This window comes from Eufriesea mexicana, unplaced genomic scaffold (assembly GCF_001483705.2).
Source record: "Eufriesea mexicana isolate 0111107269 unplaced genomic scaffold, ASM148370v2 scaffold382, whole genome shotgun sequence".
In the NCBI taxonomy this organism is placed as follows: Eukaryota; Metazoa; Arthropoda; class Insecta; order Hymenoptera; family Apidae; genus Eufriesea; species Eufriesea mexicana.
In genome coordinates, this window is record NW_016908540.1 from 331,848 (window position 1) to 344,991 (window position 13,144).

General features: G+C 37.5%; 1 protein-coding gene across 1 annotated transcript; it reads right to left on the reverse strand.

Annotated features, from left to right (window-relative positions):
- Positions 1–8,246: 8,246 nt before the first annotated feature.
- Positions 8,247–10,505, reverse strand: LOC108545211 (uncharacterized). The gene is made up of 2 exons (XM_017896722.1): positions 10,403–10,505; positions 8,247–9,106 (listed from the first exon to the last, which is right to left on the reverse strand). The coding sequence occupies exons 1-2, from the start codon at positions 10,503–10,505 to the stop codon at positions 8,247–8,249; spliced, it is 963 nt and encodes a 320-aa protein (XP_017752211.1).
- Between the last annotated feature and the right edge of the window lie 2,639 nt (positions 10,506–13,144).

The window sequence follows — 13,144 nt, forward strand, 5'->3', positions numbered from 1 at the left end:
TAGTGCGTGGTGCAATAGCGCGAGTTGGCGTTATTTTTATCGGACGAATATACGAATAACGCGAATTCGCGGTTCAAGCGTATTTTGAGATACATAAAATTACGGTAATTCGCGGAAATTGGCGAATAAACGGGGAATAACCGAACGCTGATTGCGCGTAATTAATTAACCGAAAGGTTTGGCGAACGATGGATAGTGGGTGGGCCGACATGTTTAATTCTCATTGAGAGAGTTTGTAGAGGTAACAGAACATTCCACAGGTTCTTTCGCTAAGACTGTTCGATGAACTAATTGAATAGCGGCACGGTACGTATCATTGTTCGGTGAAGAACGCCCTGTACGTCTCTGAATGTGCTATTACCTCAGTACATGGAGATTACGGGCTATTGTCTTGGTCTAATAGCTCCATGTTGGCATAATTAATAATACATCACCCATGCCAGGACGTGTTGGGCTGTCAGTAATATTCCACGGTGCATCGGTTGCCCGGGTATCCAGCAAACTGCATTAACTGATTAAACTAAAGATCGAAGTGCGAGTCCCGTAACAATTACGTTAGGGATGAATACGTCGTTCAACCGGGCCGCGTCTATGCTGCGCAAATTTTACGATAATACACAGCTGTTTCGGATAATCTGCTTATCTGCTATAAACTTATAGCATCTACCGATAACACTGTTCGACACAAATTTTAATTTGTAACATCCATCGTGTAGTTCTTGTAGAATTTACTTTTCTCGACACGAATCCGCGATCGAAATTGCTCCATCGATCCTCAGCCTTCGAAAATTGCGAGTTTTTCTGAAAACGCACAATTTTTGGGTATAATGAAGTATTACATGAAAAGCGAGAATGTTAGAAGGGTCGTACTTATCTTAAAAATTAGGTGTAAGTTTATTTTTTAACTATTTCATATTAAAAAGTTATTTGTATTTATGTATCGAATGACGTACCTGTTTCAAATGACAGATGATTCAGAGAAATTTCTTGCAATATTAAGATTAGTATAAGAGAGTATATGAGAATATATATATGTGATATGTATAAAGAATGAGACCTACTGGATGATGATTTTGGTGTCGAGTGCGTGTGATGACGGCCCTGGTGGAGTACATGTGCGAACAATGGCTGTGTGATGGTAAAATCCACTTTACGGGTTCTCTATATATATTTTATCGTCCTGTGAATATTGAACATCATTCTATTATTGTCCCTAAATGGTTTCTTCCTTGGAAAAGATTACAGAATACGCTACTGTGTAACAAATTCGTGTCGGATAAAGAAATTTTTGTAAAAATGCAAGAACATGCGTTGAAAATATGCTCGCAGATTTATTTTTAAACTTCGATGACCAATTATAATTATTCAGAAGCACGAATAATTTTAATTACGAGCATTCATAAACTCCGGACACTCTTATCTAATTTGCAAGATAATACTTCATTTTAAATAAAAATCGTGGCTTTTTAGAAAAAAATATTTTTCGACTTCCATTCGTGTTCAGAAAAATTAGTTCTACGAGAATCACCTATTGGATATTACAAATTAGGGAAAAATTTATAATTTGTTGGGTAATTCGTTTGTAAACCCTGATCGATTAAGAACAGACGATTCAGACATTCATTTTTTGACAAATTTCATTTCTATTTCACTCGATATCTTTTACCAATATTTGTAGGAATATTTTTAAAAACATTTATTTCAGCTTTTCATCGGTAAAGAGGTTTTGGAGTGATCAATACAGTATGACAACGAGGTAATAATTAAGTATAAAATTAATATTGAAATACCTGATTTGTGCACTTATTTGCAAGAACCAAAGCATTGCAATGTTATTATTTGCAACATTCCCAACACCAATTGCTGTTCTCCATTAATAATTACAAAATTAAGACGCCATTTGCCATGTCTCGTCGACATACAGCTTCAAAACATAGCCCTATGTATTTTAATTTAATTTGACAAAAATATGTCCATATAGATACGTTACTGTCTACGAACCAGTTTATAAAAAATGTCAGTCGCAACTTGGAAAGCAAAGAATTGAAATTTGGTACGATTACTCGTCGACAGCTCCTCTTCCTGCAAACGAGAGCCAACATTTTTCATTTTTCTCACGAAAACACGATCGAAAATCCATTTCTGCGGTGTCAACCGATTCTCATCGTCGTGACGTATCTTCGTCAGTTGCGCGAGAGCAAACATTCGCTGTCGAAGGAGAAAGTGATGGAAAATTTACAAGTCACTCATACGGGCTGCTCTCGGATGGTACTCATGAGCTGGCAAATAAATTTCATGCCAGGTAGGGAAACGAAAGGCGAAGTTGCAGCGGTGGTGGTAGGCTAGTTTCGCAGGGCGATAGCTCTGTCGGTAAAAGCATGTCGTATTTAGGGGATCTACGGGTGTACGTGTCCCTGTGTCCACAACGAAACCATCAGAAACTCGGTCAAGAAGCATCGAGGAAAACACTCGGTTACGCTCGCGTTGTGAAACGAGCTTGAGTAGGAGAGAAGTGGGTACTTTAGACTCGTTTAGGTTCCTCGACGTTGCTCCCTTGCTCGTAATATCCCCCGGATATCCACATGAAGTCGCAACGGCCGCGCTTTCGCACAAGTACCATCTCATTTTTCGACCGTGATCGTCCGCTTCATTAAATTTATTAGGGTATCCTCCGCGACAAAACAATTTTTTTCAATTTCCACCACGGCGAATTTCCAGCCGTCTTTTCGTCGAACATGGGACCTACACTTGCGCGCTTATGCCGAGACGATGAAGCTTTTAGCGGATAAATGTAGCGGGAATTAATGGAGACAGATGCTGGATTTTTGTACCAGCGACGTAAGAATCTCCGAGGCCTGGGATGAACAAGGATAGCTTTTGGCTAACTGTTGCCAAGGATCACGGATTACCACGGTTGATCCTTCTTAATTCGTTAAAGTAGCCACTTTAAGGGATACAAGAGAGTGTAGACTTAATGCCAGGCAGACTTGAAAATTTGTTAAATGCATTGGATCTACTGGATAATGCAACTGGTCTTGGGTCCCAGGGGCCACCGAGGATCATGGTTTACGATGCTTCGATTTTTCTTAATTCGTTACCGTGGATGCTCTAAAAAAGATATACTAGTAACTAACAACGCAAACTTAATTGTAAATACAAGAATACTGCAACAGTGCTACTCTAATGGGAATAGCACACACACGCTACCCACCAAAGATACAATTCGCCGAATGTATTACAAGACACATTGCAGGAAAATATTTCAGGGGTTAGAAAAGAAAAAGAAGTGTGAGATAGACTTGGAAATTTGTGGGAAGTATTGACACAAATAAAAAGATCCATGAAGAAACTTTTCGAAGCGCGTTGTATTGATCAAGATCGATAGATCTCCAGACGATTAGCGAATTAAAATTAATACTAAACGTACCACCGAATGATTGATAAATAAAACACTAAAAGAAGATCCTTAAAAATAAATGCGAAAGAGAAAATGTTGGAAAATAAATTACATGCATATTCGAAGAAAAATTGCAAAATTGCGAAATCGCGAACGTAAAATGATAACGTTGAATAAGAAATTTTTAATCAAAATTTTGAAAAAGCTCGTTTAGATCGTGGTACGTTTAATATTAAGACAAATTCACAATTGGATGTGCATCAGCAACGACTGAAAGTTGGATAAAAAGAAATACATAAAATAAATAAAAAGGAAAGACGAATAATGGTAGCTTTATGCTCGCGATGGCTCTTGATCGTCTCATAACGATCGAGATCGAGAAGCATTAACAGAGAAAAGATTCCACGCATGTGGAATCGTCGAAGCTTAGTTCCTAAAAGACTCTTGCCAAAGTAAGAGATCGATGTGCGAAGAATACAAGACAATGTGAAGAATCTAAGACAAGAAGCTTTCTTTAATTTTAACCCGAGTCCCCTAGGTCCTCAAAATCTACCTAAACATTTTAATAAAATCAATTAATGTCAATCTACGAGTAGTATATCACTACTACACTAAATCAACGAAAAACTAGTATTTACACGTGTCTTTTCTTCACCGAAATGCAAATGAAAACTACCTTCGCATAGTTCACTGCGGATGACTCACCTATGACTCACTTTCAAAGACAGAAATCTAAATCCGTCTTTATTTCTCGTCAACAAAATTTATAGTTAATAATAAACGCTCCTGTACAATTTCTCGATCTTCGCGATTATCGATAAGGAAATAGCGCATCTCTGACACGAAGCATGTTATTTTGCATAGTACAGGTAGAATGTCATGCACGGTACAATTGGACCGAGTAATTATCTCGTTCCATCCGTGAGCCAGCGACAGCAAGGGTGTACGTGAGATCGGGGTGTTAACGAACCGGACAATGAGTAGTCACGGTTCGTTAGATACTCAACAAGCAAATAATTAGCGAGTGCATTGGGATTCCCATGTGTCTGGATTTTGGACATTGCGTCACGTCTTTGTTAAATTCCATTTAACGTAAATTGTCTTTGTCTTCGTTCCGCGATCTTACGCAACGAGGAGGACAGGGGGAATCCATTTTTCTTCGACTATACTGATCGGAAGAGCTAGATATCAAATAAGAGTATCGATACCGATGAACAAGAGACACGCGATATCCACGCAACAATAGAGACACAGAGAAACGAAACATAGCTTTTCGCGGAAATTTTCCAGCGAAATTGCACGCTGCGAAATTGTCTAAACTTGGAACAATTTCGCGCCGTTCGAGGTAATTTTTTCCTCGCTATTTTAGATCGCTAACGGAGTTCGAACTTCCTGCGGATCGCGGATGAACAATTCGATACACGGTGCAAGCGAATTCGCGATCCGTCATATCTGACCCTACTGCTAATTAAAATCTCTTGTATCCTCGTTGAAACTAAAATTGGTTAATCCGATTTCCCGTGAAATTCCCCTGGAAAGTCTAATGAAAATCTGACTGGACCATTCGCGAAACGCTTGTTACGTCCTGGGTACCAGCATCCGGGAGAATTGGAAAGTGTTGTTTATGCAACTATGTCTAGCCTCGTGAATGCGTATTTCCGAAGTTTCGGGAAATTTCGTTGCACGTTATGTCGCATTGCTTCAACAGCGGATTACTTTCTCGTTCATTTCGCGATTTAACCGGTAATCAATTGGCAGAAAGTTTAATTTCATCGCGAGAAATGTCGGACACGACCGAATTGCGTTTATTTAATTTTGCAAAATTTCTCGGAATTCTATAAATCATCGAAAATTGATAATAACTTATGAATTGGAATTCTTACTTTGGTTGTTTTCTAATTTTTCCTTTTCTATTATTTAGAAAATGGTGTAAGCGTAGTTAAAGAATAGGAGAGGAATATTGTAGTGCCTTTTATGCAGACTTTTTTATCGTTAAGTATGAATATACTTAACATTTATTACGAAATTTCTTAAACGTGTTTTCTGTGTACCGATTTACGTCATCCTTACATTCTCTAGGCAGAGAAAAAATCAATATCAGATCAATGATCTGACTAACCAACAAGGAGAGACCTTCGGCACAGTACTGCCATCTGGCGGGCTTTCACTCCAATTAAAAATAACTCCAAATCTTCGACAGTCTATACAAATTTCTTACTAACTTTTTCCTTATTTATTTACTCAGCGAATATACAGGCAATTATTTGCTAACTATACAACATTATTACAATATAACTATAATAATATATTATACAAATTTAGCAAAAAGAATTTAAATACAATTTTGTTAGAATATCGAATTTATAACAATTACCTCATCGTTCTAACTAACTAAATTGGGAATATACACTGACAAGAATAAAAAAAATATTGCGAATCTTTTCTTATTTCCAATTTTTAGGATTATATACAATCTTTGATTAAGAATTTTTAATCCAATCTTTAAGATTATATACAAACTTATATACAGTCTTTGTTTAAAAAATTTTGAGGTATGTTCTCGATTTTTGAAAGGGTTATTTATTAATTTCCCTATTTTTGTTTTACTCGTATTTGTGAGAAATCTGTGAGAAAATGCATCGAATAAGAATTTTGTATCGTTCCCAGTTTTACCACTAGTTTAACACTAGATTTTGCGAAACCCGTGAATTTGACAGAAGGGTTGCTCCAATTATACGATGGTAACAGATTTAGTTAACTTATATTAAGACTGTTAATATAATATATAATTGTGTTTAAATTAAACTAATCGTTAAAAAAAAGGGCACGTGGTTTCCTTTACCTGTCAATTTGACAGGTGTCCTTAGAAATAGGTATACAGACAGAGTCCGTAAACCTAGTATTAAACTAGTGATAAAACTGGGAACGATACAAAATTCTTATTCGAGTGAAAGAAAAATAGGAAAAATTAATAAATAACCCCTTTCAAAAATCGAGAACATAGCTCAACATTTTTGAAACAATGATTGTATATAAGTTCAATCTTAACGATTGCAAATTGGAAAAGATTCGCAATATTTCTTTTATTCTTGCCAGCGTATATTCCCAATTTAGTTAGAACGATGAGGTAATTGTTACAAATTCGATATTCTAACAAGCACCTTGGATTTTGATGCAGAATTTTTATTCACCGAATGCGGTTCGTCGGGCAAGAAAATTCCGCGCGAGTCCGTGAACCGAATTGGCGAAGTACACCGCAAAAATGGAATCCAGCATGCAAATGAATCTGCATTACGAGCTCGACGATGAAACGTTTTTCCAAGAGCCGGTGTTCAAAGGGGAGTTTCGAAACTTCGTTTGCTCGCTAGCTATAAAGAGTTTAAAATGGGTGGTATTAAACAAAATGCTGACGCGTTGAGAAAGTGACGTACTCCCGGAGGCAGAACGTTCGAGGATGAGGGAGAACCAGGTGTGTGGGTTTATGCAAGACAAGCATTTCGCTGCATAATTTCAGTCTTAAAGTGCACTTTATTAAAATAACAACCGCGGGACAAAGTTGAATCATTCGGGGATAGGTTCTATCCGAAAGACACGCGTTTATTACGAAAATAAACAAGTAATATAAATATATATGAAGATTTATTTTAAATATCCCGGTAACACTAGGACTTATTATTTCTTATCAAATATGTATCGTATCACATTCGTTTCAGCATTTACTTTGCTCTATCACTCTTTGGTATGAAAATAAATTATTCTTGTCCTTAGGACACCTGGAAAATAAAAATAATAATTTAATAATTTCGCGAATGATCAAAATATACGATAATCGAATAATTTAATGACAATAATAAATAATAAGTAGATATTTAATAATTTTATTTATTATTAATCCTTTGCACTCCTATGTCGAGTTACACTCGACATTCTTTGATTCCTTATTTCCCGAACAAGAAAACAGAAAATAAGTATCTACTTGAATTACTTGAATCTATATTTAATATAACGAGTAAACAAAATTTTTTAAAATAGTAGGGAGCTATTGGTAACCAAATTGAAAAATAATTCGGTGTGCAAAGGATTAAATTTATTTATTTCGCTGTTTTGCTAGTATAATTTGATTAGAATTATTTGTCATCTCGTCACAATAAAATTAGAACATTTTTCTGATCGAATAGTCTAATTTTATTAAACAGCGAAAGGGTTGATGTCTCAAGTGCCCAGCAAATAATTTTCATTTTTAGAAACAACTAGTGCTCCATTTTTACTTCTCTCAAAGGAGCCTATCTCATCAATTCACGAAAGAAAAAAATATTTTTTGATCAAATTTGTATTTTGCTGACACTCGAGTGGTTAAAACTTCCAACCTTTAAATAGAATATCGAATATTAACCCTTTGCACTCGAGAGGTGACCAGCTACCATTTTATAAAAATTGGGAGATCGATATTAATTAATATATCAAATTTAATGTAATGTAACAGTGTGCAAGGTATCGAAATCAAATAATTGTACAATTATTTGATTTCTATTTCTATTATTATACAACTTTTTATTTCTATTTCTATTATACATCGATATAAGATCTATATTAATTAATATATCAAATTTAATGTAATGTAACAGTGTGCGAGGTATCGAAATCAAACAATTCTACAATTATTTGATTTCTATTTCTATTATTATACAATTCTTTATTTACTGCTCAAAAAAGTATCCTCAGCTTTTTAGTAGAGAATCTTTGATTTTCTACTCTTCTCTAGCCAGAAAATCGTCGAGTGCAAAGGATTAAAAGATCTCGATAACGATCAATAGATATTTACCTTTCATTTTCTCTGCTCTCTTCGAATTCAACAAATTTTAAACTCGTCGAAATTGATGGATCCCAAGAAATCTCGATGCACTTGCGACACCACGGGCACCTCGATCCCCGTGTCCAACTTGATGTTCAACTGCTTCTGCAGATTGAACGCGAACTCGGATACATTCTCTTTATCTTGACCAGTGACGAGTCGCTTCGGTTTCCTCAGCCATCTCTGCTTCACAGTCGGTACCATCTCTTTGACCAATTCCTGCGTCAAATTCGCCCGGCTGCCATCGTTGTCGGCATTTTTTTCCCGCAAAGGGACCTCGAATTCGTGCACGCTCGACCTGAACCGGTGCAAAATCAGCTTCTTCAACGGCAATTCCAGCGAAATCGAAGACACCGACGAGTTGGAAACTTTCGTCCGAACGTTCACCGCGTCATTCGTGGACATCGTCGTCTTTTGGATTTCCTGCTCCGACGAGATCGCGATCGTCACCGTCCTATTCGTCTCCTGTTTCCCCTGCTCGTCTTCTGCCTTCTCTACACTCTCTTTGGAGCAGGATCTCTCGAAACGAGACATGAGCCGATGATCGGTAAGGAAACTCATCAGAGGAATGTTCTCGATGTCGACCTCGTTGTAACTCAGCGAGTACTCCAAGCTGACTTTCGTCTTCAGCTGTTTTACGCGATTCTTCCCGTGTACCGAGGATTCCGATCTCAGTTGCATCCTGCACAGGTTGTCGGCCTGTTCCTCGCGGCTGGGCCCAGACTCTCTGTGATCGAACGGTACCAGGTCGCCGGTGATTTTGTACTTGTGCTTCGACACGATCGCGTGCAGTCTCGTCTCGGGGTGCGATCGCTCGCAATGCACGTAATAGGCACCCTTGGTGTAGAAGCTCTCACCTGTCGGGGTAAGAAAGGAACGATCTTGTTTACGGTTTCGAGCGATAAATCGGTCGGGGTGCGCGAGCTGGATGATGAAGGACCAGCTGGGGTGCACGTGGTGAAATCTCGCGAACGATACCGACATCGGAATATCGAGGTTGTTATTGAATAATGCTCCAGAAGTACGGGTGGCGGTTTTATCTCGTAAACAACAAACAACGCGTGGCATTGCTACGCGAGGCTAGAGATCGGTCGGTTTGTTTACAGCGTTGAGAGATAGTAGAGACGATCTTGGAAATTAGAGACGGAGTCTCTGTATTTGTTAAACAGATCTCTTGATTTTCTGCGGTGGTTCCGCCATTTTATCTAAGCAAAATATATCGTTGTTGTATTTATCCAGTTGAGTATTGGGTCTCGGCGATGACTCTAGTATTAACTCTTTCACTGTCAATGTTAATTTTTTTGTGGTAGGCTCATTTATATATCATCAGATTATCAATTAATCTCGAAATATTGCTGTAATTAAATTGCTCTTCATTTGGAGTTATTAATTAACAGATTCTGTAGGTATCTGGTGCACAGGATGTCTGGACATAGTGAACGGAGTAATAATAATTCTAGTATGACGAAAATGAATAAAGAAGTAACATTTTGTTCATTTAGATCCGTTTAATAATTCCGATATTTAATAGCTTTCTACGTTATTTAAATGCAGCGAAAGGAGCATGATTGAATTTAACGTTATTTCGTGTTTTTCGAGTACGAAGAAATAGTACAATTTTTATACGTTCGTTTACGAAACTTGCACATCAAAATGGCGGTGACATTTTGTGCGCGCATAAATCACGCTTGAGGCTAACGGTAAAAGGGGATAATATTTCACGCTATGCGAGTATTACTGCGTAATAAAAAAATAAACGAGTTACAGGAATTTAACCCCTTGTATTCGGCGATTTTTTGGCTAAAGAAATGTAGGAGTTCGAAGATTTTCTGCTATAAAGTTGACGACATTTTATAGAGCAGTAAACAAGGAATAGTATAATAATTGACACGTAGAATTATTTTATTACGATATCTCGCACACCGTTACATTAGCCTAAATTTGACATATTAATTAATACCAAAGGGACTGAAGGGAGCCTCTCGAGTGCAAAGGGTCAAATGACGCTACGAAAAAATGAAAATTGCTCTCAGATATGTAAAAATACGAGAGATCATGTGCGAGTAATTATGCTCCTTTTGTTAGCGAGAGATGCGACCGAAAACCGTGTCAAAGGCTACTTATTCGAATTACTTCGACAAATGTATAATTACCACAACAGATGTGCAACTTCTGCTTCGAATGGATCCTATGTTTGTGACGTTCCATATTGAAGTACCGATTACTTTCGTATTTGCAACCGGTGCAGGTGTACATCGGTTGGTCTTTTCTCGCGCTTCCTCTTCGTGCAAGAACCTCATCTTTGTTCCGGTAACTGGAATTGCGCATTAGTTGTCACGCACAGTGTTTCCATGGAAGGTTCGAGCACTTCGCGGCGACACGACATCGCGATACGATCAACGGCGAGAAATAAAGAAATAAGTTACTTCATAGAATCGAGCAAAATTGAGTAGGATCGGATAAAATCGGGAACAATTATTTTCTCCATTAGAGTGAAGCACATTTTCGTAAACTACGCGACAAATAACGAATTCTCACGTGTCGTGGAAGTTTCTCGACAGAAGTCTTTGTTAGAAATTTCGCAGATCGACAATGGGACGCGTGAAATGAACGATATCGAGCACTGGTAACCAAGAATGACAACACGAGATACCTGGTCAAGCACAGATTCCGTGTTAAACAATGACACGAACTTTACTCGAATCGGGGCGAATAACGATTTCCAATTGACGTCCACGGAACGACGGTTTGGACGCGAGACAAAGAGCAGTGTGACGATGATCCTTACATGTTGCCGATCGTTTTGCAAATTCTCATTGTCTGCGATGTAAACTGGAGAAACGTGGAGTCGTGGTTATTCGTTGCTCTATTGCCACTCGAAATCTCGACGATGCTCTCCACGCACGAACCGATGACGAACTGAGGCGGAGCCAAGAGAGTTCAAAGGGAAGGATCACGATTGACAGTATCGAATCCGAACACGCGGTCAAAAGGCGGTATCCACTCTTCTGCTTTGACTTCGCGCTTTGTTTCCACTTGAACCGGTAGAAATTATCGCCAGGCTTTTGTTACCAATGCGCTCGGGGGATGGGGGCCCATCTGGACCGTTACTCACAGATTTGCAATCATTCTTCCCCATCTTTATTAACAATTTTTCACTCCTGACCGATTTTTTAAATATTTCTTAATTTCACGGGCTATATTCTTTTGAAGATTTATTTAAAAAATTGCTAATACAGGGTATTACGATCTATGGTGTTTACGACAGTGCATTATCTCTAATTGTATTACAATTAATTTATTATATTCTATTAGCAGTGTCAAGGAGACACTGGTAATCTACAGTGTTATTCGGTATTATTTATTTATAAAATAAAATCACAGAAATATGTAATTTTTATATTTTCGCAACGAAATTTCGATTTTAAAAATTGATTTACTCTAGAAGTGCATACACGCGTTAGAATTGTTCTTATGGAATCAAAATGTTCAGATTATAGTAATTTCAGCGGTGCGATGAGTATGAGTGAATATATTGATCACAGTTATTTCTTAATACGAGTTGATACCAATTTTATTCTTAAAGCAGGTGTACGTGTTCAGTGATTGCAAAAAGGAAAATTCTGGGACCAGTCATTTTTACTGGGTTGGTAATTCTACTGTTAATTTAGGTAATTTGAGTAGCTATTTAATTTAAATTTACGATTTATTTGAGTTAACTGTTCGGTGATTGCAAAAAGGAAAATTCTGGGACCAGTCATTTTTACTGGGTTGGTAGTTCTACTGTTAATTTAGGTAATTTGAGTAGCTATTTAATTTAAATTTACGATTTATTTGAGTTAGTGCTTCTAGATATTTTACGACTTCAGCTAGAGCTACCGAAGCTTTAACTTGTATGAATTTGGAACACGGTGAAGGTAAACGTGGGGAAAAAATAGCGTAATTCGTGTAACTTAATTGGAGATAGGAGATATCGAAAGGGATTTGCTTACGCGAGAAACGTAGCGGCAAGTTTCTATTTGCATTTCGATAACGGTGAATTTTCGATGTATCGGTAATGCACATTCCCGAAACACTTTCGGTATCGTTGGGTCAGGAGATGCTATGCATTTTAAGCGGCAGCTATCGGCTAAGAAGCTGCACAGAACGAATTTCGATAGAGCAGCGCGAGCCTCGAATAATAATCAGTGTTAATTGCAGACGTGCGTAATGGCCTTTAGTCTGTATAACGCGCTTACAAATATCTTGCCAGTCTCTTTTTTCCAATCGTAAACGAATCCAATTTACTTTTATAGTTCTTTAAGAATATGCTTCCCGTTAAAGAAAACGTGTCTAGCATCGCTGGCTATGATTGAAAAAAGAAAACGAAATGTCTGTTTGCACTGTGCAACTTCAATTTGGGTTAATTCATGATCCAAGAATTTTTTGGTTCTCGACCCTTTGTTCTCGAAGATCATTTTGCTATGGAGAAGTACAGTGGTGAAGCTCTTTTGATAGCAAGTCAGTGCTATTTTTTACCATAATATGGAAAGGGATGGTGTATAAATTGAAGCATAGAAAGGTTTTAATTTCCCTATTATTTTTAATGAAAACGTGTCTAATATCACTGGCTATGATTGAAAAATTTGGGTTAATTCATGTTCCAAGAATTTTTGGTTCTCGATCCTTTGTTCTCGAAGATCATTTTGCTATGGAGAAGTATAGTGGTGAAGCTCTTTTGATACGAACTCGGTGCAATTTTCGACCATAATATAGAAAGGAATAGTGTATAAATTGAAGCATAGAAAGGTTTTAATTTCTCTATTATTTTTAATGAAAACGTGACTAATATCTCTGGCTATGATTGAAAAATTTGGGTTAATTCATGTTCCAAGAATTTTTTGGTTCTCGATCCT